We start from the raw sequence: 27,724 nt of genomic DNA, 5'->3' as shown, positions 1-27,724 counted from the left end.
ATCAGGTCATGGAGGGCTTTATAAATTGTAGTGAGGAGGGTTAGACAGATTTTCCGCAACGGGAAGGCTTTAAGCAAGGAAGACACATTATTTGATTTGTGTCTATGGAAAACTCTGGGAGCCCCTTCATGCCCACTGTGTTGGACAGGGTTCTCTAGAGAAACTAGATGGCTAGTAATCATATATAAATATGTTTATAAAGATATATAATACAAGAAATGAACCATTAAATTATATACACATAGATGATGCACGAAATTAACAGTTAAATTATAAAGCAGTGAGACACTAGCAGTCCTTTAAGGCTTGAGAGTCGCCAGTTGCCAGTCCCTTTCTGTAGAGAGTGCTGGGATATATATACCCAGGCAGCGAACAGCAAGGCAAGTCACCAACTGTCACCAAATGTCGGTCCCCAGCTCCAGAGACGAACATTCCAATCATGTGGGATTAAAGGGACCTCAACTTGCAGTGACACAGTCCACAGGCTAGGCATCCCATAGGTAGTGTACCCCTTTAAACTGAGGCACAGAACAACCAAGGCAAGGCTCACCAAGCCATTTATCCCTCTGCCCTTCAGTTAATCCTACTTGTGTTTATTGGCCAGACCTCCCCCCACCCCCCTGAGACACTGGGTAGGTTTGAACTGCCCATTTTTTCATCAGTTGCCAAGTGCTTAACCATTACCACCCCAGAGTTTGTTCTTAAAATAATCCCTCCCCGCTGACAGCCATCAAATCAGTTCAGACTCATCGTGGCCCTATGGAGAGAGGGGAACAGCTCCACGGGGTTCCCAAGAGGGTGACTTTTTGCAAAAGGAGTAACCTCATCTATCGAGGTGGCTCCACCCACTGCACCACCGGGACCGTCTTCCTGAAAGAAGGACCCCAACCCACTGAGTCAATTCTGAGTCATCGCGGCCCTAAAGAGGGTTTCCCAGACCCTAAACCTTAGCAAGAGCAAGCAGCCTCATCTGTCTTTCGCAGAGTGGCAAGCAGTCTTGAACTGCTGACTTTTCAGTTAGCAGCCTGATGCTTAGCCTACCGTGCCACCACAGGGCTCCTGACATAGTACTGAGTTTTAAGTCAAGGCAAGTAACTCATTAAGTACAGATGAGTAACTCTGACTTGGTTGTGATGCAGGAATGGGGAGGGAACTGTTCGCTTTACAAAGAAATCCACTTTGGCAGTTGTTTTAAATAAGACTTTCCTCCTGATGTATCTAAGTACAATCCAGCTTTAAAAAAGCCATCTATTCCCATCTCAAGACATCACCAAATAAAAATAGTAGGCTAGAATTGGCTTCCACTGGCTCAGGAGAGCCAACTGTTATATTTTCAGGAATTCTGCAAGTCGGTTGTTAAAGGGAGTTGTTACTAAAAATGGAATTGTATAAAGTTGTCATTAAAAAACATGTCAAAAGTAAAATGTAACAAACACTCAAAATCCATCACTTCCTAATTATTTTGCTACATTTTTTGATTACCAGTGTTTTTTCCCTGCTGTCTGTATGGCGAAATACTATATAACAGTGTTATATATATGTGTGTTATACTATATAACTATATAACTATATATACTATATAACTATATATACTATATATATACTATATATACTATATATTATACTATATAACTATATATACTATATAACAGCTGCTACGCAGCTCTTCCCAATTCCTCATTCAGCGACATCACCTTGAGAGCTTGAAATGGACCAGGCTAGGAGTATTTACACCATGGATATTGGCAGCTGCTATAAAGCAAGGTTCCCCTTTCCCCCTCCCCAATAGCTGGCTGTTAACCATCTACCGACACACCATTGAGATAGAGCCTCTATGATATAGTTCTCTTCTATTGGACTGGGTGGTGAGCCTGGTTTTAGAATTAGTGGCAGAGGTGAGTGGACTACATTAAGAGATCATTCCTTGACACTGATCCATATGATGCTATGGCTTTGCTAGTTTTACATCATGGAATACTTTGTAGCCCAGGAGGAGGCCTGGCCATCTCATTTAATATAAACAAAAAGACCATTTGAAGAAACCTGGGGTTCTTCAAAGGAGCCCGGGTGGCTTGGTGAGTTATAAGTTGGGCTCCTAACTGCAAAGTCAGCCATTCGAAACCACCATCCTCTACCCAGGAGAGAGATAAGGCTTCCTGCTCCCGTGAGCATCTACGGCCGGAGGAACCCTCGAGGGCAGTTCTTCCCTGTCCTATAGGGAGACTATGAATCAGAATCAACTGGCTCACAGGGAGGTTTGTTTGTTTGTTTGGCGTTGGCTTTTCTAGGGATATTCTTCAGCTAACCTGTATTTGTCAACTGTTAGGTACAAAGCTCTGTGCTGAAGGCCGGGAAGAGATGAACTAGTGATCTGCGCTCTCAAGGAACTCAGCGTTAAGGACATGACACAAAAACCTATTGATATTACTGATGTGATAAGAGCTACGATGTGACTACAGAAGCTGGGGGGACAGAGAACCTGATGCAGGGACCACACAGAGCTTCAAAGAGCATCTAAACACAAGGTCTGCTTCATTCTGCAGGCACAGAGTTGGCACTCAGTAATTGCTGGGTGACTGAGGGAGGTGACCAATACCCTTGTTCCTTAGAAGAGCAGTCAGGTTGCCAGACAGGTGAGAGTGGGTGGAGAGAGAAGAGAGAGTACATGGAGAGCTGTGGAAGTGAGAAGAGCTACGCTCCTTGGAAGAATGAGGTGATAGGAGCTCTCCGATGGGGAAGGGTGAGACCTGGGAGAAGGCAGTCTGTTCTGGCCTTCACACTCGGTCAGCCTCTCAAAGGACAAAAGGCACCAGCTGATTCTGTGTGTCGCCCCCCCCCAGGGGGGGGCAGAGCTGGGAAGTCACAGAGAATCAGATTTCAGTTCAATATAAAGAACTCCCTCCCCAAAAGTCAGAGCTGTCCAACAGAGGAATGGCTGGCTGCTTCGGAAGTCCCTATCAGAAGAGCCAGCAGGCGCCAGACAAACCCCTTGGCGCAACAAAGTGCTGTGTGTGGATACGGTTTGCTTCTTGCTTGTTTGCCTGACTAGATTTTGAAAGGATTTGTGAAATCTCCTTTTATAAGGAGATTAGATAATCTAGGGGCAACCATTCTACAACAGCAAGTCTACAGAAGACCCAGAGCAGTTCCTCAGGTTGTTGTCAATCACAGTGAAAGCTGAGGTCCATTTGGGGAATTAAACTACTCCCAGAGGAGAATAATGTCCTCTTTTCAAAATTACTGTCATTCATCTCAAATAACAACCATTCATTCAATACCTTTGTGTTAGCTGCTGTACTGGGTGCTAATGGCAGGGGGCCTGTATGAGCATGGGGTTATTTTGTTTTTAATGAATTTTATTGCATCAAAATATCACCGATGGGTCTTGGGAATCACCGGGCCTTGGTTCTGTCGCTGGAATAGTTGAGCGTTGGTAGTGGTGTTGGGGGCCCCTGAGTGTATTCTGACTCATAGCGACACTATAGGACAGAGCAGGGCTGTCCCATAGGGTTTTCTAGACTGCAGCCCTCGTGGGAACAAAGCATCAGGTCTCCCCTGCCACTCTTGCAAGTGGAACCTCCCTAACCCTGCCCCCAACATGCCCAGCCCCCATGCTAGAAAGCCAGAAGGGTTCAAACTCAGTCTCAAACCTGAAACCACCCACCTATGGGCTAGCAGTCAGAGCTCCTGAAACATTCTTCCACCAGGGCTCCTTCCTAGTCACCTGCAGGATAGATATGCAAATAAATAGATGTGCCCCAATAGCTATCAATCAAAGTGGTGTAGAAAACACCCATGACCAGGAACGCCCTTGATCTAGGAGGATCAGGGAAGGCCTCAGGATGGTGACTGTGAGCTGACGGATGGTGGACTAGCTGGAGGAGCAGGAACACAGTCTTGAAACTTGAACACAGAAGGAAAACATACAAAAGCAGACAGACATGAAAATGGCTGGACCAGTTTGGAGAGGTGAGTAGTTTTTTGAGAGTATGGAGCAAGTGGCAGGGAAATTCTGGATTCTAATCATTCAATAAGCAATAGGAAGCCACTGGTGAGTTTTAGGTGGGAAAGTGAGATGATCATGTTTGTCGATGGAAATCATCCACATTGTGTTCTCCTTCCTGGCAGATGGGAGGACAGAGTGGCCCAGACCAGGGCAGGAGACCTGCTACCAAGCTCTTTGGAAAGTCCAAGTAAGAGATGCTGATGGCCAGCACGAGAGGAGGAATGAGATGAGGAGAGTGATCTTTTTAGAAGCAGGATGGGCAAGATGTAGCGGAGGCCAACCTTCCACTCTCTCACGCAGAGGACACCCGTGTATGTTCACAGCAGATTTAAAATTGAAAAATCGAGAAAGGAAAAGATCTCTGTCCCAGGTCCTTGGTTTGAGATTGTTTCTGCAAGTAAACTCTTTCACTCTGCACTCCCTGAAGCCAAGGATGATCCATCTAGCTCTCATTCTCTGTTAAAGGAAGAAGTGACCAGACAGACTGAGTGAGAGAAGTTAAGGCGGCATGACACCGGAGGGGAAATCGTGTGTATCTCCGAAACTGAGAGTCTGGGGGAAAGAATCATCCCAGAGTAGTTAGTTGTTCGGGTTCCTCTGACCATTTTGTTTTAGAGATGGGAGTAGCCTAGTGGCAAAAACGTGTCCAGGGGGCTATCTTTGCAAAGAGCTAGTCCAGGGAGTAGTGTAGCCTAGCTATCTGATTCCAGACCAACCAGGGGAAATGGCTCAGACACCCATCTGATGTCTTGCTTCCCAGGGGCTGTCTCCTCCCCTCCTCACTGGAGTCCCCAGGAACTCCGTGCAAGGAGCTGGTCAGGAAACTGAAATCCAAAAGAAACTGGATGCGATTGAGGAAGTTAGAGAGGGCTCAGAACACAGACTGGCCTTCTTGACTGCAGAGCCTAGGTATTTGTGATGTGGACAGAGGGGGTTGTGTGCCCCTTAAAACACCAAAGCCCTGAAGTTGGTCCCAATTCCTAACATTCCCAGAGGGTTCCTGAAACTGTCTGACTGTACAGAAGCTGATTCCCCCATCATGCTCATGGAGGTGACTGAATATGACCCACGACTGAGAAGTATGTCCTGCTTCCACCCATTGGCATCGGTCTATGGTGTTGTAAATCTTTAGCGGAGACTTATGTTTCTTCCGTGGATTGGCTGGTGGGTTAGTGACTGGTGGCTGGCTGGCGGGTTTGAACCCGCACCTTGTGGTTAGCAGTTCAACTTTAACCCCACAGCATTGCCAAGGCCCCCTGCTTCAGGCTGGAGGAGAAACATGTATGATTCCCCAGAGGAAGATCTTGAAGGACCAGCTGGGCCGGCTTTCCACAGGGGAATGTGGAATGAAGGAAGTGAAGCGAACCGGGAAAGGCATTCCGGGCCCCTGGAATTATGACCCCCTTCCCTGTGGGCTTCAGAGTGTCTTGACTTTCAGTCTCTCCCTTGATCTTCACAACAATTGCGAAGAAGAGAGAAGAAGAGATGGAAACTAGCACTTCCAGAGACAGGGATACAGAATGAAGCCACACAAGCGCCCTGATTCCTTCTGGTCACTGAGTTCTGTGTACTCACGGCCCAGCGTCCTACGCTGCGGTGTCGGGTTCCCTCAGCCCCCTTCCCCACCCGGACCTTGGCCTCTCCTTCTGACCCCGCCGAAAGGTCCATCTCCAGTCTAGCCAGGCTCATGCTCCTGCGCTCTGGGCGTCGCGGGGAGGCAGGGGTTAAACCCAGTGGCCCGGTGGCCCCTTCCCCCCGCCAGCCCCCTCGCCTCCTCCCGGCGCCGCGCCTGGGGCGTCTGTCCCGGAGACCCGCACGAGAGAGGGGGGTGGGGTGGCGCGGGGGTGGGGGCAGTGGGCCTGTTTCTCGAGTGGCCAATCCACCGAGCCCGCGGTGCCCCGGAGGAGGCGCCAGGACGCGGCCAGCGCCAGGCCCGGCTGCCCGCTTCCCGCGGCAAAGTACAAATGCGCCCGAGCGCCGCGCCTGGCGCCCTAGGCGTGCTCAGCCGGCCCGCGCTCCGCCAAGCCCACGACTGCCGCGCCGCCGCCGCCGGGCCCCGAGACCCCGAGCCCGCCGAGCAGGGGCGCCGGCTGCCGCCTGCCCGCGTGCCGGAGACAGCCCGGTGGTCTCGCGCGCCTCGCCCGACGCCGCGCGCTCGCCGCTCCCCGGCTGCCCTGCTCGCGTGCCTCTCTCGCTCTGCGCTCTCGCCCCTGGCTCGCTTGCCCCTTCCTTAGTCCCACCTTGGGGCGCCCTCTGCTAGTCTCCCCACCACCCTCGTCCGGTTCTCCTCCGGCGCCGCGGCGCTCCGGGGCTCGGTGGCCTGTGTGGTGACCCTGCGTGCGCCTCAGTGTCCTGCACGCCTCGCCTCCTCCCCACGCCCCCTCCGGCTCGGCGCGTGGAAGGATGGTGCCCGACGTGAGGGTCCTCTCGTGCCTGCTGGGATTCGCGCTGCTCTGGTTCCCCTTGGACTCCCACGCTAGAGCCCGTAAGTGGATGGGGATGCTGAGCCGGTGGGGGCGCGGGGAGCCCTGGGTGGGAGGGCTCGTGTCCAGTCCGGGGACCCCAACAGTCACCTGGGCAGCACGTGCGCCCAAAGTGCTGGACACCCCTCTGCAATCTCTGTGAGCTGATTAGTTTTGGTGGGGTTTTGGTTTTTTGTTTTGTTTTTTTGGGGGGTAGGAGGGCGCGCAGTAGACCTGGCTCTGAGCCAGGGAGCTGATGATACGGCCTCGATAAAGGGGGCCTGAGAGCAGTGGGGGAGAGGGCAGGCATTATGCTTTGGGGGAAATTAATCGTTCTAGTCGAGAGTTCAGGCGTATTTGGCTGCAACTAGGCAGTGTGGGGAACCCAACCAGCCTGCTGCATTTAGAAAGGGTGTGGGGAGAAATGAACAGCTAACTGGCCCATTCGTTTCTTCATCTCTTGACCTTCCCAACCCGCCAAGGAGCGGGTGCCTTTGCATTTTACAAAGGAGAAAACTTAAGCTGAAAGGGGACGGGGGCATGTGCCCAAGGTTACAGAGCTAGTAAACCACCCCAGGTTTGAGCTCTGCTATACCAAACCTCCTGCTCCTTCCCTGCCCCATGGGGCTGGGCGGAGCCCCGACTTGGAGTTCTGGGAGTCAAGTGAGACAGACCAGTCTACCTTTTTCCAGCCCCGTTGAGTACCGGCAGGTAGAGAAGGCATCTTTTTCACCTCTACACTCTGTGCCTCCGTTTCCTAACCGATGAAACGCTAGTAAAACTCCCAGGTCTGTTACAAAGATTACATGAGAGACAATGACAAGCAATTACCCCAGGCTGGTGCCAGGCAGGTTCCTGAGCAGTTTCCTAATGCAGGTTTTCCATTAGACCAGTGGGTCTCAACCTTCCTAATGCTACGACCCTTTCATACAGTTCCTCATGTTGTGGTGACCCCCCCAAACTATAAAATTATTTTCGTTGCTACTTCATCACTGTCATTTTGCTACTGTTCTGAATCGGGCAACTCGTGTGAAAGAATCATTTGAGCCCCCAAGGGGGTCGCTGCCCACATGTTGAGAACCACTGATGTGAGCTCCAGAAGTTATACACCTCTCCGAACCTCAGTTTCCTCACTGCCCCCACAATAGGCTGGTAGATTGCCTCCTCTCTCACTCTGTGCAAATCCCTTGGAACGCTGGAAGGATGAAAAACCAAACCAAAGGTCACTCAATGAGAAGGGAGGCCCTTAGTTCAAACCCCAGGGTCCCAGTAAAGAGACTGAAGCCAAGGAGGGGCAGTGACCCGCTCGGGGTCACACAGGGCAGAGCCTGAGGCTCCGACCCCCGCCTGCTGGTCTTTCCTCTCTAGCCAGGGCTCTCCCGTCTATGCCTTCCCTTGAGCATGTGACTTTCTGGAACTGGCGGCAGGGTTTTGTTACAGACAGGGTAAGAGGGTGTGTGTCTGATCGACAACAGGACACACGCAGACGTCCATCGGCAACCGATAGGGAAGGGGCTCCGTGTTGGGTTCCTGTCCTGGCCCTACTTCTTTAGGCTTGGTGACTTTCCCTAAATTGCAGCTCCTCAGGTTCTTCATCTGTCAGAGGGGGTCCTAACTTGTAGCCAGAAGGGTTCTTGGGAAGATTGCATGAGGTACATGTGTTCAGCACCAGGTGGGGTGCTCAGGAAATGTCACCTCCCCCTACTTGAGCCGTAGGGGTTTCCCATGAGCGCGCACGCTTCTTACTGGAACCTGCGCAGAATGTTCTCCGTGCCGTTCTTTCTCTCGCCATCGCTTTCTGAGCCCGCCGAGAGTCAGACCACTGGGCAGAATTACTCATTTCTCACTCATACTGCCCTCTTTGCCACTTGTTCTTGCCATCCCAACGGGGGCCTCACTTGAGCCACCCCTTTTCCAGCAACCTGGCCCAAGCCAGTCTCCCTTCCTCTATGTCTTCGCCGGCCCTCAAGAACATACATCTTGGGGGAATGGGGAGGGAAGGGGGAAAAAAAAAGAGGACCTGATGCAAGGGGCTTAAGTGGAGAGCAAATGCTTTGAGAATGATTGGGGCAGGGAACGTATGAATGTGCTTTATACAATTGATGTATGTATATGTATGGATGGTGATAAGAGTTGTATGAGCCCCTAATAAATTGTTTAAATAAATAAATAAATTTTAAAAAAAGAACATACATCTCACGGGGCCCGGCCAGGAGTGTGTCATCGTCTCCCACAGCCTGGTAAATAGAGAGCTTACAGGTCTAGACATGCAAGAAGAAATACTCAACGCAGACTGGTTATAACTAGGGTGGACTGGCCTTTCAAGGATGTGAGGCTGTCCAAGCTAGAAGAGCCCTTGGCGTCTGTCCCTCAATGTACCTACCCATGTTGTTCAGCTGAAACCCAGAAAGGGTTGGCTTTTCCCCAAGCCACACTTGAAATTTATGAAAAAGCCGGTTGTCAGTACCGGTTGCCAGTGAGTCCATTCTGCCTCACGGAGAGCACATGGGTGTCACCGGAGAATGGTGCTCCTTAGGGTACTCCTTTAGGGGCTGTTTGGAACTAGATCACCGGGCACCTCTGGGAGCACTTGAGCCTCTGAGGTTTGGGTTGGACATCGACAGTCTGCACCTCCCAGGGACTCCTGTCACAGAACAGAGGTGTCCGTGCCTGTTCTGTCACGTATTCGCTGTGTAAATTGGAACAAGACCCTTTCCTTCTCTGAGCCTCATTGTGTCTACTGCTGACCATCGGTGGAGCTAGGAACAGCCCCCCAGGCATCTGCCCTGGTCCCATAGGAAAGTATCCTCTGAAGCGCCACCTTTCAAGTTCAAATGAGATCTCAGGCCTCCCGGTGACATCTTGGGGGTTTTCAAAAGAGATTTGCAGCAGCTGGAAATAATGCTCAGGTCTGTGGGGTATCAGACTCCTGAGGTGGCCCAGCCTTGTGGACTGCCAAGGGCCTGCAAGCTCAGACGGCAGCTGGCTCCTCAGTTGAAGTGCAAGGCTAGTCAAACAAAGGTTATTCTATCTTGGGCTCTATTTCCAGTCACAGACTGAGCTCTAATGCCAATCTAGCGTGAGTCTCAATTCCAGCCCTAGACTGAGACCTAACCCTCCAACCTTGAGCTCAGATTGAACCCCACTTTCACCTCTAGGTTAGATCCTTTCTCCAGGCTGCATCCCTGAACCTGGCCACTGACCAGTACCGATCCCAGCTTGTAGCTGAGCCCGGTAGGTGTGATCGTAGTGACTTTTCACATCCATCCCCTCTGTGGGACAAGCACCTGACTAGGACCTGGATTCCACCCCACTGCTTCCCTCTGATGTCAGCTCCTTCATGTTTTCCCCGTACGTATTACCCTCTGCCCCGTCTCCCACTCCTCCCTTTAGGGTATCCAACATACTTCCTCTTTCCCTTCCCTCCTTCCACCCAATCCTGCTTTCAGGAGAGAGTCAGTTGCCACTGTAAGAATATCAACAACCCCCCAAAAAATAAATTAAAAAAAGAATATCAACCCCTTGATTCCTTCTCCAAGGGGAATGTATAATATGGAAATTGAAAGTTTTGATCCCAGGTAGAAGAGTTCCAGACAGCAGAGCAGGGATGGGGCAGGAAGGGAGCTACCCACACTATGACATGGCACAGAAGACAGACGTGGGAGCAGGAGTGGGGGCGGGGGGCTCCAGCCAGGGCTCTCCAGTGTAGGCTGCCCTTCTCCGTTCCTGTTTTCCTAGATGTGAAACAGGTTGGTTGAACTCAGCAGGGAGATCTTTTGGGATTGTTCCAGCTGTAGCAATTTGTCATTCCAAGGCTCTAAGATCCTCAGATGCTGTTGCCTGGATTCTGAGAGTCCACTCCAACCTTTGGAAAAGGAAATTGAGGGGATGTGAACCAGCTGCCTGATACTTCTGTCCTGCCAGGAAGGAAGGGTCCGATTGTTGTTGTTGTTGTTGTTAGGTGCCGTTGAATCGATTCCAAACCATAGCCACCCTAGGAACAACAGAGTGAAGCACTCCCGGCCACTGCGTCAGGCCATCTCATGGAAGTCTTCCTCTTTTTTGCTGCCCCTCCACTTTTACCAAATATGATGTCCTTCTGGAGATTGTCCCTGAAGGGGCTGGGGTAGGGGTGGCGCTGCCTTGCAGATCACTTAGCCACTTCACATCCAACATCCCAGCCAACTGCCCAGATGTGTGTGTGGGAGAGAGAGGGGTGGTGCTGAGTCTGGCTACAGACAAGCTTCCCTGTGTCTTCCACCGGGGGTCCTGCACCTCCTCTCTCTCACCAGTAGAGGTCTCTGCCTCACTCGCCGGCTTGTAGGCTGCGCCGCAGAGCTGGGCCGCAGCTGCTGAGCTGCTCCAGCTGTTGCACCTGTTCCAGGACTGGCCTCTCAAGTTCCCCCAGCCGCCGGCCCCGGCGCCGGGCCTTGGGAGAGGAAGCTTGCATCCCTTGTCCTCCCAAAAGACGAGGACTGGTGTGAGAGCAGTGCCCTTGGGAGGGTTGTACAGAGATCATTTCGGCCATTCCCCAGCCTCTGGGAAGGACTCTTCCCAAGAAGATGGTCCCAAAACCTTTTTTTTTTTTTTTTTGTTACCCATCGAAGTTAGGAAGTTCTTCTTTTTAAGTATTTTTTATTTACTTTTATTTTTAAAGATCATTTTATTGGAGGCTCTTCCAGTTCTTTTAACTATCTATACATCAATTGTATCTATGTTGCCATCATTGTTTTCTAAACATTTACTTTCTATTTGAGCCCTTGGTATCGGCTCCTCTTCTTATCCCACCTCCGCTCCCTCCTCATGATCCCTTGATACGATGGTTCTTTTGGAAGTTCTTCTTGATGTCTCACTTAAGTCCTTTTGTTTGCGATTTAAAGCCATTTCCTCGAGTCCTGTGGCTTAGGGGGTCTGGGTCCCTAAAAGCACCCTCCCCAGATCTAAAGATCAGCATTGTCATCTGTGCCGGCATGAAGCCATGATCTTAAGCCAATCCCTTGCCCTCTCCAGGACACAGAGTCCACATCTGGAAAATGATGGGCTTGGTTGTCATCTCTAAAGCCCTGTTACTCGAAGGTTCTATTAATGTGAGCGTCTGTGCTTAAAGAGGAAGAGGGTGGGGACAGCCCCATCGCCCCCACCCCTGTCGACAGCCAGATGACAGAGTGACCATTCTGTTCCCCGCTTTGAGGCCCGTTGTGCTTCTGTGCACCTGTCACGCACCAGACACAGGGAAACGGGTCAGTGATGTGAAGCGCCTCTCCCCGGGCCGCCCAGCATGTCCCCTGGGTGGCTGAGGTTTACATTCTGATTTCCTTAAGAGGCCTCTTCCTTTGGGTGTCGCCGCCCAGAGCAGGGCTCATGTCTCAGAGGGGAGCAAGCTTGTTAGTGGGCAAAGGGAACTATAAATAAATAAAGTATGACTGTGTGGGCGTAAGGAGTGAGATGTAAACCTTCTCACATTCCCAGGCAGCCTGGCTCCCTCAGGTTCCCGGATTTCACGCAGGCTGGGGATGGGCCAGCCATCATGTCCTAGCTTCTCTCCTCTCACCCGAACCCCACCTTGTGGGCTTGTCATGGGCTCACGCAGCCTCCTCTCCAGCCCAGAAGCATCTTCCTGGTTGCCTTTCCTACCTCCCAACAACCCCACAGCATGAGGGTTTTGAATCAGACTGCAGGGGGAACTGAGATGGGGAGAGCTTAGAACTTCTGACTTACCTTAAGGGCTGGCTCATCTTCCCCTTTACCTGTTCCAGGTGCCGGGCTGCTTATCCATTTGGTTTGTTGGCTTTAGCAAGTGGTCGGGGAGCTCAGCTGGCTGGGGCTAGCTCCTGGCGATTGCCAAGAGAAACGTGCTGAGAAGGATTTGCCTCTCCTCTCACCACATGAAGATCTCTTTTGGTTAATGAACAAGGGTTCCAGAATGAAGGAGCATCAGTGACTTTTTCTCCCGGACACCTCCTCCGCCCCCCTCTATGGACTCCATTCTGTCATTCACCGTGTACCTACCCAGCAACAACTCAACGTCAGAGCAGCGCTGAGCACCCGCGATACAAAACTTGCACCAGGCTCTCCAGAAGCTCATGGCTTAGGGAAGGAGAAAAATCCATTTCGTGAGCACTTCTAATCCAGTGAGGGATCCCTGGTGGCCTAGTGGTTACTCCTCTGGCTGCTTACAAGGTCGGCAGTTTGAAACTATTAGCTGCTATGCAGGAGAAAGGCAAGGCTTTCTACTCCTGTAAAGAGTGAACAGTATTAGAAATCCACAGCGGCAGTTCTACCCTATCCTACAAGGTCATGACGAGTAAGAGTCGATTTGAATGCAGGGTTTGTCTCTGAGTACCATCTGCATGAACGGGCCCCTCATGATCCGCAGGGTTTAAACCCACGAGCACCCCCTGATGTTAGGTCGATGCTGACTCATAGAGACCCTCTAGGACAAGGTGGAACTGCTCCTGTGTTTTTCTTAGACCGTAACTTGTTATGGGAGTATAAAGCCTCATCTTTCTCCCGAAGAGGGGCTGGTGGTTTCGAATTGCTGACCTTGTAGATAGCAGCCCGACCCATAACCACAATGCCATCAGGACATAGGTTCTCAGAATTGAGATTCTGAAAACAAAACCAAACTCGCTGCCATCGAGTTGATTCTGACTCATAATGACCACACAGAACAGGGCAGAACTGCCCCTGTGGGTTTCAGAGACTGGAACTGTTGCCGGGAGTAGAAAGCCTTGTCTTTCTCCCCAGAAACAGCTGGCGGTTTCGAAAGGCTGTCTTTGTGGTGAGCAGCCCAATGTGTAACCATTACACCACCAGAATAAAGATGAGATGAACAAAACTCAATTTCTTAAAGCCAATATCAAAGTAGATAAAGAGCTTCTTAGGCTGTGGCCTGTCTGGGGGGACACTCCCTTCGGGGAGAGGCGCTGGTACCTAGTGCATCCCACCCACTTGCAGTGTCCTGCCTGAACCCTGCTCACACCCATCTCTTGGCCTTTGCAGTCAGCTCGTGCTGCCCAAGCCGCTCTGCCCATCCCTGGTCCCCTTGTCAATGCCTTCAAGACCCAGCTCAGACATCTTCTCATGGAAGCCTTGCTCTAAGATCCTATGCTCACACGATCATAGCCCATGTCAGCCTGTACTGATCATATCCATCTGTCTGTCTTCATTAGGCTGAACTCCTTGAAGGTGGGCACCGTGTCTCACTCAATGTATACCAGATCCAAGGTTGAGTATACTTGATCTATAAAGAGCTCAGTCAGTGAACGGCAATAGGAAGTACTATGATGACTAGTGATGGCGATGTTTACCACTTGACAGCTCAAGTCCACCCCAAACAAAGTCTTCCCACTCTACCTGTCAAGGCCTCCTCAAGATAGCACACCTTCTGCCCATGGGGGCTGCTTCCGTCTTGGTAGTCCTTATCGCAAAACGGGTCACTGCCGCCTCTCCTGGGCTTCTCTATCTCCACCCTTATGCTCCAATTGATTTTTCATTCTTGCTGCCACCCTGATGATTCCAAGATGTGAACCTAACCACAGAGCTCGCCAGGTTGCAGCTTTTCCTCACCCTCCTGCCTCACAGGACCCTTCCTGACCCATGCACTCTCTCCCTCCAGTCTGATCTCATGCTTCCGGCTCCTGCCATCCACCCATGCTCCCACTGACTCAACTGAGCTACTGGCATCTCGGTAGCCCTGCCCGGAGGTCAGACCCTGGTTGACACAAGGTGGTGGTGGTGTGGAGAGAGATTGGCCTGGCTAGGGGGGAAGAAGGGGAGGAGGAGGAGGAGGAGGAGGGGTCACAGGAAACAGGACTGCTAAGGTGACATTTGGGAGCTTTGACCTCAGTGGTAGGGACTGTGGAGTCATTGCACGTCCCTCAGCTTGGTGTCCATGTCCTAGTAGGTACCTGGGGACTGCCACATAGAATTCTGGGAGCAAAAGAGAAACCACAGTGAATCGAGTGCTGGGGAAATCTGGAGTCAACTTCTAGATCTGTCAGTGTTTACCTACTACTTCGTCAAACTTGTAAGAGGAATCAAGCATTAACATATATCCCCTGATTTAATTTCACAATAACCCTGAGAGGTTGAGATTATTACTCACTCACTACCTTTGAGTCAGTGCTGACTCATAGCGACCCCCTGTGGGTTCGCAAGATGATATCTGTGTACAGCCAGTCTTTCTGCCAAGGAGCTACTAGTGGCTTTGAACTGCCAACCATGGGGATCACAGCCCAACACATAACCGCTACGCCACCAGGGCTCCTTTCAGATGGAGGAACTTAAAGCTGGACTGGTTAAGGAATGTGCCCAAATTCAAACCACAAACAAAAGTAAACATCATGATTTGGACGTTGACTATCTGACTCCAAAGCCAGGTCTTCCCCACTGGGCGCACAAGCTCACTGAGGGTGGGTTTTTTAGGGGTATGCGGTCTTCTACCTTCATTTCCCTCCCCGCCCCTCTAAGGCCCAGAAAGGGCCAATTGTCCTTCCGAAACAAAAATGCCCCCCACTGCCGTCTTTCTCTTGGATTAGACATCGGAGCGAGGTGGATATGAAGGTCGGAAGACCACTGAGAGAAGGCGCCCCAGGCCTTGAGCTGGGAAGCCAACTATGAGCAAAGGGCGGGAGAACCTGAGAGGGTGAGATCGAAGAAGGGAACGGAAAAGAAGTAAGGTAGGCCCCAGACTCGGGCAGACAGGAGTTGGGGGCACCGAGGAACCAAATGAGTATGTGGGAAGGGTAGGCGATGTGAGAGGCAGCCTCGCCTCCTGCTCCATGCCCCGCATGGTGGGCCCCTTAATCCTCCTCATCCTCACTCACCTTGGAGCCCCCTGAGCACCTGAGATGACGCCCACTGCTGTCATCACGCAGAGATGTCACCAGGTGCACCAGCCAAACACCACAGGGCCCTGGGACGATCAAACCTTAGAACCCCAGAATCAGCTGCCTAGAAGCTTTGTGTTCTGAAGACTGGTCGGCTCCGAGAAACCTGGAACTCTAACTCCTGTGTCCGAGAAACCTGGAACTTTGGGAGTCTTCGCCCCTATAAGTCAACAGCATCATAAACCATCTTAGCAGGAGGCCTCAAGCTCAGAGCTCAACCCTCTTGTTCAGAAAGTGGGAAACAGAGGCTCAGCGAAGGAGGAAATGTCCCACCCTTCAGCCATTCAGTCCCAGGATCTGGAAGGCCTTCCCGCGGCCATGAGCAGGGACTGGGGCTGGTGCCAGGGCTGCAGGGACTGAGGAGGCCTGTCGCCTGCCAGTGCCTCCTGCCCGCCTGGTGTTGGCATGGTCGTGAGCACTCCTCTCCCTAACAGGGAGGAAGCTCCAGGCCATGCCACCGTAGAGGGCAGAGTGGGTGGGGATTGTGGTGGGCAGGAGGCCTCCTGGGCTGTCGGACAGTCTGCCAGGCCCCCCACGTTCTCGGCCTCTGCCAGCTCCATTGGTCTGGGCATTGGCTGAGACCTCCTCTCTGCAGTCCGAAGGGGTGGGGGTGCCAATTGGCAGAGGGGCTGGGGCGGCAGGGTCGCCTTAAGGAAGGTGGGTCAGGGTTTCTGCAGCCACTGAGCTGAGAAAGAAGGCTGAGGCAGTGTTGGCATGTGGTCCCCTCCCTAGTGGGGGGAAGGGAGGAGGAAGAAAGACATCATTCACCCCTGGGAGAGTTAGGCTGGCTTGGACCAGCACCCAGCTGGACCCGTGTCCCACCCTCGCTGCCAGCAGCGGCTGACAGATAAACACAGTTCATTTGATACGGGCCAGCCAGGGCCTTGCTGGAAATGGGATCTGCTGTCTAATCCCCCACCCCTCACTGAACTTTGGGGGGCTGGAGAGGGGGTGGGGACAGAGCTCAGCCAGTCCTCAGCAAGCATCAAAGGCCAGATTCCAAAGGCACCCTGACAATGGCCTCAGATCTTTGTTGGGGAGACCCAAGCAGGCGAGCAGGAGCCCCAGGGAGGCCGAGGAGGCAGGCTTCCTATACAGAACACGTTTTCACGGTTGGGAATGTGCCATATGCGCCTGCTCCTCAGCCAAGCTCCAGCCCACCTGCGACACTGCCTGGGAAAGAATCCCTCAATGGGTGTGAGAGTTGACCGTGCCCATAGCCACCCAATGTGACATCGGGTTCCAGGGACGAGGGGGTGGGGGAACAGAACAGAGAGAAGAAATAACTTGCGCCTTTGGGCCCTGGGGCTGAGTAAAGAGTCATAGATGGGGAGGTGAACTGGAAGGAGGCCGGCTTTGGAGCTTGGGGTCCTGAGCTCAGATCACCAGCTGGGTGGTCCCAGGAGTATCATTTAGTCTCCATGATCCTCGTTGTCTAAAAATGACTATGCAAGATGGAGGTTATCACTGATTCCATTTTTCGGTGTGGGTGTGACGATAATTATCATCTCATTTAACTCGGCAGACCTGCAGGCCTGATCGAGGTCCACATTTTACAAGAGGATCTCACTGAATTCTCTACACAGTCCTGAGGCCAACTGGGGCCATTACCAACTCACCTAAATCATTCAGCCCAGAGAACGTCACCCATATATGTTGGCTCCTTCCTACTGAATTCGACAAACCTGTGTCCACACTGAGTTCCTGCTTGGTGCCCAGGGACAGGTGGAGACAGGAATGCAAGCCAGCGCCTCCCTACAAGCGCTCCATTAAAAGGGATTTGATGGTGTCGGTGCCCCTGGTGCCCCTGGTGTCGGTGCCCCTAGCACCTGCAATGGAGGGTGGATGGCGGGGATCGGGCCAGGGGCTGTGAAGCTGGTCGGGAAGGCCTGACCCAGGGGAGGCCAGGAGTGGGTTCGAAAGGGTGAGGGCTGGCATGTTTTGGAGAGAACTCTGATAAGCTGGGCAATTGATTGATTGACCTTGAGAGAGAGATGGGGTTTCAGGAAAGCCGGAGTACAGAAGAGACCTGTAACCCAACCAACGAAGCAAACCATTTCTGTGGCTCTTCGAAGCATTCACGCATTCACTGACGCCCTGTCAATGGCTATGCAGATTATAAAAACCACCCATGGCCGTGCCGACCACAAGAGTAGCCATTAAAAACACCAACCAAACTCACTTCCAGAGTCCATTCACCTCATCATGGCCCTAGGGGACAGGGCAGAACTGCCCCTGTGGGTTCCTGAGCCTGTCACTCCTCACAGGGCTAACAGTCTCCTCTTCCTCCCCGCGGCCAGCTGGCAGCTTCCCCTGCCTGCCTCGTGGTCACAGCCCGACACAAACCCCACCATGGAAAACTCAGACATGCCAGCTCACGGTACTAAGCCGTCATGACCCTTCAGGACAGGGTAGAACTGCCTTTGTGAGTTTCTGAGACCTTTGCTCTTTCGGGGAGCAGAAAGCCCAGCCTTTCTCCCAGGTAAAGGGTTCGTTAAAGTCTTCTAAGCGCCTTTCACTAGGCAGAGGCAGCGCTCTTCTTGCCCCAGTCACGCACTGTCTGTCACAACTTCCTGGGAACTCGGCAAGCTGCTCTCCAGCCGCTTTATCCGAAAGGCACCAGACAGGAGTCCAAGAGAGAGGAGAGGGACCGAGAGGGAGGGAGGGAGTCTGGTAAGGCTGTAAGGTCTGGAAACAAGCACGCAGGGACAAAGGACGAGGGAACAAGCAGGCAGATGTGCGCGGCTCTCTCCTGAGTGGAGTCAGGACGCTGGAGGCGTCCTCTGGGCCGGTGCCTGCCTTGCTGTGTGCTCTTAAAGATGCTGTCCTCTCGGGACCTCAGCTCATCATAACTCACGTTTATGCCATCGTTCCAGTCGGCAAAGCGCTTTCGCTGCTGCCACCCCCCCAACCCCAAGATAGCTGTTGAGTCACGACTCCCCACCTCGCAGAGGAGGAGACTGAGGCTCAGAAAGGGACAGCGCTGTCACACAGCGAGTGTGTTCTCAAGAGGTGGTTCAAACGCAGCCGTCCTGACCCCTGTGCAGAACAGCACGCACGGCAGGCAGACTCGCTTAAGGCCCCGGTGATCCAATGGTGTCCTGAGCGCCAGGAAGAAGGACGGGTGAGGCAGGGCCCTGAGGCCGGAGCCTCCTGGGACTAACCTCGCACTGATTGACTTTCCAGGCCCAGACATGTATTGCCTTTTCCACGGGAAGAGATATTCCCCTGGTGAGAGCTGGCACCCCTACCTGGAGCCCCACGGCCTGATGTACTGCCTGCGCTGTACCTGCTCTGAGGTAGGTCCTTTGGCTGCCTGCATCGGGGTGTCTGAAACACCTCAAGAGAAGTCACCCAAGAGGGAGGAGGGACAGTCAGAAGCTCTGAAGGTCAGGGGCACTCAAGAACCAAGACCCCTAGAGAGACTTGGGGCAAGGCACGTTACTACTGAAGACTCAGCCGTGGAAGTCACACCGCGTGTCAGTGGCTGGTGGGGACAGAGACCTGGGTCTCCCATCTTTCGTCCTAGACTTCCTTCTTCCTTCCCACTCGTGCCTGCCTCCCTCCCTGAGTGGTGGGGGGACCTGACTTCCGCTTCCTCCATCAGCACAAACTGACTGCCTTTAGCCTTCCCAGCCAACTCGTCCACGCCTTTAACACTTTCGTTAGCACTTCATGCACATGTTATGTACTTCAATAATTCAGTCATGTCAAGAAGAGTTGTACGATCATCACCACAGTGAATTTTAGAACATGTTCCTCTTCCTGGTACTCCTTATTCATGTAATTATTTTTTTCCCCGCATTGTGGCAGAAATACACACCAGAAGCATCCTCCAATTCCACAACTTCTACTTGTATCATTCAGTGCCCTTGATGATCCTGGGGGTCATACAACCACTATGGACACTGTTTCAAAATTATTCTACTGCCAGTGACATTAACGTCTCCCGTCACCCAGGGTCACCGGGGTCAAGTTTGGTGCCTTCCTTTTTTTCAGTCCAACCTTTGCTCTTGAACGCTTCATCCAGTGCCACGACACCTTGTGTGGATCCTCAGCTACAGGTGCTGTTTGCTCCCGGGCGCACAGACACGTTTCCCTGTCTCTTTCTCCTACCACAATGAATCTGTGGCCGCCATGTCTGTGCCCAGGGGCACAGACCCTCGTAGATGGGCCCCCTGAGGACAGGTCTTCCTGGCCCTCAGTCATCATGCCCAGGATGGGTGTCTGCTGAAAGCTGAAGGCACACTGGGGCAAAGACCATGCCCTTCACAGAGGCCTGCCTGTGAAATAAGTGAGCCCATGTGTGATCCAGAGTTCTCAGGTCAGGTATGGAGGGCCAGGGCAGCGGGGAGGGACTTCGGATGTTTGAAAGGCGCTGCCTTTCACCTGGGGCCCAGTCTGGTTGCTGTGAAGTCCTCCGCTCTCTCGGGGTTTCGAGGTTGGCACTTGGGGGGAGGAGAGCACCCCGTTTCTTTTCCTGCACCTAGCCAAGACAGCAATGCAGATGGCCTGTAAGAGCCCTCTTGCCAAGGTCAGAGTTCTCTGAGGTGGGAGCAGAGGAGAGCGCTCCATTGGGATACGGGACAGTGGGGCAGCACCTCCCCTGACTGGGTCACTGGGGTGCCTCCTCCCCCTTGGGTCTCGGGCCCACACATACACTACGCCTCACTGCTTCTACCATATTGGCCCCAAGTGGTACTCTGACCCAAAGCGGGACACACTGTGTTCCACAACTGCCTTGCCTGGGTTTCCCGTAGCACATCTGAGGTGAATCGGCCTTTTCAGAAAGAACTTTATAAAATATAGCCAGACAACAGAAAGGAAACCATAACAGAAAATTCCAGACATATCACATGGCCCAGTTGACCAAGTCCAAGTTCCGTGACCCACTGGAGCTAACTCGTTTCGCCTCTCCCCAGAGTTCATGCACAACCTCATCTACGACCGAAGGGTTGTTACTTCCCCGCCCCCATCCTGTCACTCACTTCTCAGTCTGTAACCACTCCGCCTGTCAAAGGCCCCTCCTCTTTCCCTCGCTTGCATGCGAGCTTCCTAACCGGGTCTCCTGGTGCCCCTTTCTAAACACATTCTCTATATAGCCGGCTGAGTCGTATTTTGCTTGAACATGAAGCAGACTGTGTAATCCCTCTTTTAAAGCCTCTGATAACTTCTGAGGTGAAATTCAAAGTTCTTGCTGTGGGTGATGGGCACTGGGTGAGGTGGTGATCCGGCTTCTGCCTTAAGAGCCACCCTCATTTTCTATCTGTTCCAGCCACTCCGGTCTCCTGCCAGTTTCTTCCAGCACTTCAAACTCATTCCCAGTGTATGGGAATGCAGTAATTTCTCTGCTCAGAATGCTTTTCTGAGAGCCTCTGATCTTGCACTTCTTAACGTAAATGTGGAGGCCTGTCCCAGAAGCTCTTCTGAAACTGTCTAACCCTAGCCACGCAATCTCATTTTCCTGGCTTATTAATATCATGGCCTTCACATCTGAAGTTCTCTTGTTCCTTTACTTTTTTAATAGTCTTACTCACTGTTCTATCTCCAGGGCTCAGAGAGGGTGAGTGCTGGCAAGCACTGAGGGGATGAATGAGTTCATATGCCAACCCCCAGGAGCAGCTCAGGATCACGGAAAACACATGGCCCCACCAGAAGAACTAGATGGTGCCTAGCTACCACTACCAACCGCTCTAGCACATTAGAAGGTCTTGGGTAGAGTGGGAGAAAAATATGCAGCAGAACTCAAAATCATAGCAGAGACCAGCTTTTCTGGTCAGATACAGACTGGTGGAATCCCAGAGAGAGTGACCCTTTATCTGGCAAGGAACTGAGTTTTCAGCAAAACTATAGACAAATCTATAAGCAGAACTTAGAACACTCAGCCACTTAAGATCAACCAAACCAAACCGAACTGACTGCCATCAAGTCAGTGCTACCTCATCGCCACCCGACAGGACAGGGTAGAACTGCCCCTCTGGGTTTCCAAGACTGTCACTCTTTTTTTTTACAATCTTATTGGCACTTTATCTAATTCAGCAATTCAATCGTATCAAGAAGAATTGTACAATCACCACCACCATCAATTTTGTACCCAGTGTTATTCCTGTCATTTTAAAAAATCGTGGCCAAAATATGCACAACAAAGCATTCTCCTATTCCACCACCTCTACCCGTATCATTCAGTGCCATTGATGACACTCTTCATGTGGTACAACCACTAGTGATGTCCTTTTCCAAGTGGTCCTCGACCATTGGCATGGCAATGTCCCCCAGCAACAACTCCTCCTCCTGCACCATGGTGACCATTGGTCCAGTTAGGGTTCTTTTTTCCTTTGAGTAGTTTTCGTGATATATTCACATTATCATAACTTCCATATTTAAATCACTTTTGAAAAGTGTTGGAGCTACATCATCACAATCACAATAGATGCTCCCTCCCGACACCTGCATTCACTGTTTGCTTCCCAAATCCCCTCACCCTCCAGCACCTCACCCCCAGCCCACATCCCTGAGGATGACAAACCATTGCATCAGTTATTGTCTCTCTCTTCTTCTACTCCTGTGCTTCACAAACTGGGAAACCCAACAGAAACAATAAAATATAAATAAAAAGAAACAACAAGAAGAAAATAATAATAATATAAAGATAAAAGTAAGAAAGACCACTATCAAAAAGCCAGAGAAGCAATTTCTGTCTTGGAACAAGCGAGAAACATTTGAGCCTAGAGTAAATTCAGGTTGGGTCAAGAGGGAGGTCAACTGACCAAGCGTCATACTATAGCATGGTTTGAGACGGTCAGTCTTTGTGGGAGTAGAAACCCCAATTGTTCTCCCTTAAGAATAGCAGGGCAGCATTTGCCAGAGGACAAGGTTGGGAAAGACCAGAAACGAAGGAATGGCAATAGAAAACGGCGGGAGGAACTGAGCCTTCTGTCCCTTTCAGAGTGCCCATGTGAGCTGTTACCGGCTCCACTGCCCACCTGTCCACTGCCCCCAGCCTGTGACGGAGCCCCAGCAGTGCTGTCCCAGGTGTGTGGGTAAGTAGCCGAGCTTCCCCTTGTCCAGCCTGCCCCGTGGCCATTGGGCCCTTCTCTCATCCCCAGTGCAGAAGGGGCGATGAAAGGATGGATGCTCGGGGCGGGGAACACCCGGAAGGCGGAGACAGAGCCTGTCTGGAAGTTCGCTGCCTCGGCAGGTGTGTGCGTGGCCAGGGGAGGTAGAGAGTGTGAAAAGTGACCGAGTGATATGTGATGAGCGCACTTGGACTCAGTGGCTCCCCGCCTGCCTGCTACACGGAGGGAGGGAGGGAGTAGGTGTGCTCTGGGGAAGTGGAGGTGGGTGGCCTTGGACTGCGGACCCTGTAGAGAAACTGCCAAGGTTGTCACCCTGGGCTGAGTTGCAGTCGGTCTGTGCCGAGAATCCTTAAGTGCTGAGGTTCTGGGCCTCCATGGGGGCTGATGCTAACACGACTTTCAAGGTTCTCCGAGACAGACGGGGAGTCCAGGGGGGAGACTAAGAGAGGAGAAGCAGCGTGAGAAGAACCTGGTTTATCCAGTGAATGGCCAGGGGGGTGTCAGCCACTGGGGTGCTACACATAGGCGTGGGATGAGAAGAGAATCCATTTTAGCAGCACTAGGAACAGAGGTTCCCAAGGTTTGCCCTGGGCCTGGGCTCTGGGACTAGGACTTTCCGGGTCAGCTGGAGACCTGTGTCGGGTTCACATGTGCAGAGGCTCGTTTTTTTCCAAGTGAGACCCCCATCTAAGTGGGGATCTGGCCAAAGTCCTAGAGATCCCTGACTCTGGGGTTCCTCGGGAGCAGGGTTTCTGGGCTTGGTTCGACCCTGTGAGGAGACATCTCACCTTCTGTATGTCTGCATATGGACGTCCCCTCCTGATTCTGGGAATCCCCTCTAGGCCTTCCTGGCCCAGACTCCTCCTTTCTGGAATATTCCCCACTCCTTCTCTGATTCCATCATCAGTCCATTCACACGCTTGGGTTTGCTTATTCTTCGAGCCTCAGTATGGCTCTCAGCCCCTTCAGAAAGTGCTCCCCAGCGGAGTTAGAGGGCTCCTCTTTCATGCTGCCACCGCTTCTATGTGCCCTTCTCTCTCCCCACGCCCATATCACTGCCGCTGCTCATGACTTGTCTCTGCTCCACCGGACTGTGGGATTCTCGACTGCGGAGGCTGAGCTTATGCCTCCCTCCCGGTCCCGGTGCGAGCGTGGTGACTGGTAGAGGTGTTGAGCGAATGAATGAGCCTCCGTCCTCTCAGGTGCGAAGCCGACTCTGGTCCCTTGCAGGAGGAGGACTGGCTGATTGGAGGGTGATGGAGGGGTGGGCTCTAGTGACAGGAGCTCACACCCAACTTGGGGACAATCTAGAGCATCCCAGCTCGTTCCACGAGACTGTAACTGCATTCAGGCAGGGTCTAGGTGGTGGTCACTGCCGTCGCCGACTGTCTAGAGAAGGGCCTGGCACTAGAAGGTGCTGGTAAGTGATGAGTGAACTCACTCAAGCCTACCTGCCAGTGGAGCCGAAGCTTCTGGCCTCTTCTTTTTGAAGGTCAGGGTCATCTCAGACACTGAGGATCTGAAAGGCCATGGTGGGGACCATGTAAGAGGGTAGCATCGTCGGATATAGGTGCCAGCAGGACCTCTTGGTTTTCTGAAACGGGGAATGCTTGAGAGGGGTGAGTCTGGAACTTGGTTGAAATGCCAGCAGGGTCCCCATCTTCATTTTCCAAGGCTGCTGACGAGGGGATTGCAATGAATGATGTGTATCAATTGTTGATCGTGAAATTGATGATCTGCTTTAGAAACCTTCACTCAGTCCTTCACTCAGTTCACACTAAAGAGTTTTGAACAAGTGGGGAGGGGAATGCCAACAGGGGCTAAAATGCACGCTGCTCAGAGTAGTTGTCTGGTTAATTCTGACAAAGCTCTTTGATCCATGGGAAGCCTCATTTTCTTCTTCCCCCTGCCCACCTGCAGAACCTCACACCCCCTCAGGACTCCGGGCGCCCCCCAAATCATGCCAGCACAACGGGACCATGTACCAACATGGAGAGCTCTTCAGTGCCTGGGAGCTGTTCCCCTCCCGCCTGCCCAACCAGTGTGTCCTCTGCAGCTGCACCGTAAGAGCGTCCACTGGCCCTGTCACCCAAGCCAGTGTGCGCACCGGGGCGGGAGAACAGTCGAGGGAGCGTGCACGGACTCATGGGGAGGGACCGTTGGGCAGCAGAGGGGGTTTGGAGTGTCCTGGCCCCTCACTGAGTCTGGTGCCCGTCCCGTTTCCTGGGCCCCACGCCCTCTCGAGCATCTTCTGTTAGAGGACTGGTCGTCCCTCTGGCAATGACATTGCTGATGTCTATTTCCCTGACTAGACGTTGCACTTCTCAAAGGGAGGGAGCATACCCCCTGTATTTCTGAATTCTTTGCTGAGTGCTGGCCCACAGAGGATGCTGTCCTGAGGAATGAATGAATGAATGAGAGAGTGAATGACCCAGAGACAGGTCCAGACTAGTTCATAGCACAGACTTGCATCCGAAGCTGCTTGAACTCATCCCGTCTGTGTGGAGGGTTGGGTCTAGGGACAGCCAGGGTTGACTTGGCTGCTAGCAGACACAGACAGGGGCTAATCAGGAAAATCTCTGTTCGCCCCACTTCTGGTGCAGTCCTGCTGGGGGTTTGCAAGGGGCTTTCAGCAAGTCATCCCTTCCCTCTGGACTTAGCGCCTCATCTCTGCATGGGCAGGCGAGGCTCTGGCCTTCCTGTTTTCTTTACTGCCTGATCAGCAAATGCCTCTGGACCTCGGTTCCTCTGGGTGTACAAGGGGCCCTTAGCATCCTCTCTGTTTAAACGGTGTTTAGCAGTGACACACAGTTAACCCCCCTTTCCAGCTCTGCCATGATTGACTGACTGCTTCTCTCAGGCCTTCCCTGTCCATCTTTTCCGTGAAACGGTCTGCTGTGAGTTGAATTGTGTTCCCCACAAAGATACGCTAGAGTCCGACCTCCTGGTTCCTGTGGAGAGACTTTATTTAGAAATAGAGTCTTTGTAGATGTTATCAAATTACTTTAAAGTCACTAGGGTGGGCCCTGACCCAACATGACTGGTCTCCTTATCAGAAGAGAAGAGACGCAGATAGACACAGCAGCATGATGGCAGGAGGCCGAGCTGGGCAGGGTGCTGTCCCAAGCCAAGGAACACGGGTGTGGGGGGACTGCCTGAAGCCGGAAAAGACCAGGAACGAGCCTCCCTTAGAGGCTTGGGAGGATGCCTGGTCCTGCCAGCACCTGGAGTTGGCACTGCCTCTAGCACCTGGAGTCCAGAACTGCCAGAGAATATACATTTCTGCTGTTGTGAGCCGCCGGGTTTGTACATCCCTAGGAAATGACTCAGGACCCCACCCAGGACTCTGAAGCCTACATTATCTGTGCTGCAGAGCAAACAGCCTACAAATATGGTATGACTACTGATAAGTCAACTGAAGGAGCTTTCGGGTGGGGGGGGGCGGGATGCAGGAGCTGAACCTCCTGCAATGATCTAGTAGTATATTATGTATTGCACTTTGTACCAACTAGATTTGTATTTATATACAGATACAGTGTCCCATCAGCCCTAGCAGACCATTATTATTTCTGTTTTGCATGTAAGGAGACCGTGGCTCAGCATAGCTAGGTAACCGATCACAGAGCCAGTGAGTGGCTGGAGGCCTCCATGACCCCAAAGCCCTTGTTCTCGCCTCTGCTCTGTGCTGCTTTCCATGGACCTGGAGTCACATTGGCCTCCTCTGGGAGGGCCTAGGACACTGGAGCCTAGGCAGAAGGGCATTCCGTTTTCTTGTTTTGGAGCATCTTGTGTTTTTATGTGAAAGTTTACACAGCAAATTAGTCTTCGATTCAATAATTCATACGCACACTGTTCCGGGACATTGGTTGCAACTTGTGCAGCATGTTGGCCCTCTCCTCGTCTCTACCCGGGATTCCCTGTTTTCATCTGTCTGGTGCCCCTGCCCTTTTTGGACTTCTAGTCTTTGTTTGGGGGCAAAGTTAACCCTTTCGGCCTCGTGTAGCTCATGTTCTTAGGACCACATCCCCTGAAAGTGTTACTGATTCTTCTAGCAGCCTGGTACTGAGAGGTGCCTCCCGGATGTCTTCTGTTCCCTGTTTCGAAGGTTGTCTTAGGGAGATTGTCTAGGGGGTCCCCTAGTCTCTGTCAGACCAGTTAGTCAGGTCTTTGACATGGATTTGAGTGTTGGTCTATGTTTTCTCCCATTCTAATCAGGACCTTCTATTGTGACCCTGGTCTGCCAAATGGCCGCTTGTGGTGGAACCATACCATTGACCTCGATGCCCAGAGACTGTGGCTGGAGAGGTCATCCTTCTGCCTGGATACTTAGATCTCCCCTTCTTTTTACTTCTCATCCCTGTTTCCGGGGGCCTGGCCTGACTTCCCCACTGCTGCATCTGAGAGGGCAGAACCCTTGCTTCTCAGGCTCCAGGGAGAGGCCAGCATGTCCTGTGTGCTTCACGGCTGAAAAGGGGGCTTCACAAACATTGTCCTCACGACTCAGCTGGGAGCACCCCCACTTCACAAAGGAGGGAACTGAGGTCCAGAGAAGAGAAATCACTCACCAGAAGTCATCTGGCTTCCTGAGGCCCAGAAAGCAGACCCTGTCCCCTGCAGTCTTGCTTCTTCAAATCCAGTCCTAAAGTTGGAGGGTTAGGGCTCCTGGTCTACCTGCCTTTCCCTCTCCCCTGTGCTGGACTTCTGATTCCAGCCAGGGTGGAAGGACATAGATTCCAGGGGCAGAAGCCTGAAGCCAGGGATCTAGTCCATTCTTCCCCATCCACCTGTCTCCCCTGTCTCCCGCTCCTCCCACCTGTGGGATGGGGATCTTCCCACCTCAGCAAGAAGCCCGGGGCTGCAGCTGAGTGTGCAAGTGCTTTGAATGCTGGAGGGTGAATGTTGCTTCCAGACCTGGAGTGGGAAGGGTACAGGAAACTCCTTCCCATGGGGCCAGGACTTGTCCAGTGGGTGCCCTACTGCCCCCACAGACCACCCAGCCATGGTTTCCAGGAAAGGGCTGGCTCCTTTCCCCCAAGGCTGGCCCACCAGAGCTGGCCCACCAGAGCGCCTTCTCTAGCCCCTGTTTGCTCTGTCAGGAAGGCCAGATCTACTGTGGCCTCATGACCTGTCCTGAACCAGGCTGCCCCGCACCCCTCCCGCTGCCTGACTCCTGCTGCCGGTCCTGCAAAGGTGAGTTCACGCCAAGACCTGGCAGAGCGGATCCTCACCCCATGGCCTTAGCCAGACGCTGAACCTCAAGGAACACCCAGCAAGTGTCAGGCCATTCCC

The 27,724-nt window shown here is 52.5% G+C and overlaps 1 protein-coding gene across 2 annotated transcripts in view; it reads left to right on the top strand.

The window, feature by feature from the left end:
• The first annotated feature begins 6,109 nt into the window (after nucleotides 1–6,109).
• The window catches only part of CHRDL2 (chordin like 2), a 33,924-nt gene continuing 12,309 nt past the window's right edge, over nucleotides 6,110–27,724 (top strand). For both annotated transcript variants that reach the window (XM_075548666.1, XM_075548665.1), the window contains exons 1-5: nucleotides 6,110–6,491; nucleotides 18,546–18,658; nucleotides 22,306–22,399; nucleotides 24,356–24,498; nucleotides 27,532–27,625. In XM_075548666.1, the coding sequence (XP_075404781.1) occupies nucleotides 6,410–6,491; nucleotides 18,546–18,658; nucleotides 22,306–22,399; nucleotides 24,356–24,498; nucleotides 27,532–27,625 (526 nt within the window). In that variant the 5' untranslated portion in view covers nucleotides 6,110–6,409. The remainder of the gene's footprint in view (nucleotides 6,492–18,545; nucleotides 18,659–22,305; nucleotides 22,400–24,355; nucleotides 24,499–27,531; nucleotides 27,626–27,724) is intronic.

Source organism: Tenrec ecaudatus, chromosome 4 (assembly GCF_050624435.1).
Source record: "Tenrec ecaudatus isolate mTenEca1 chromosome 4, mTenEca1.hap1, whole genome shotgun sequence".
Classification (NCBI taxonomy): domain Eukaryota; kingdom Metazoa; phylum Chordata; class Mammalia; order Afrosoricida; family Tenrecidae; genus Tenrec; species Tenrec ecaudatus.
This window is presented reverse-complemented; position numbering and strand designations above follow the sequence as displayed.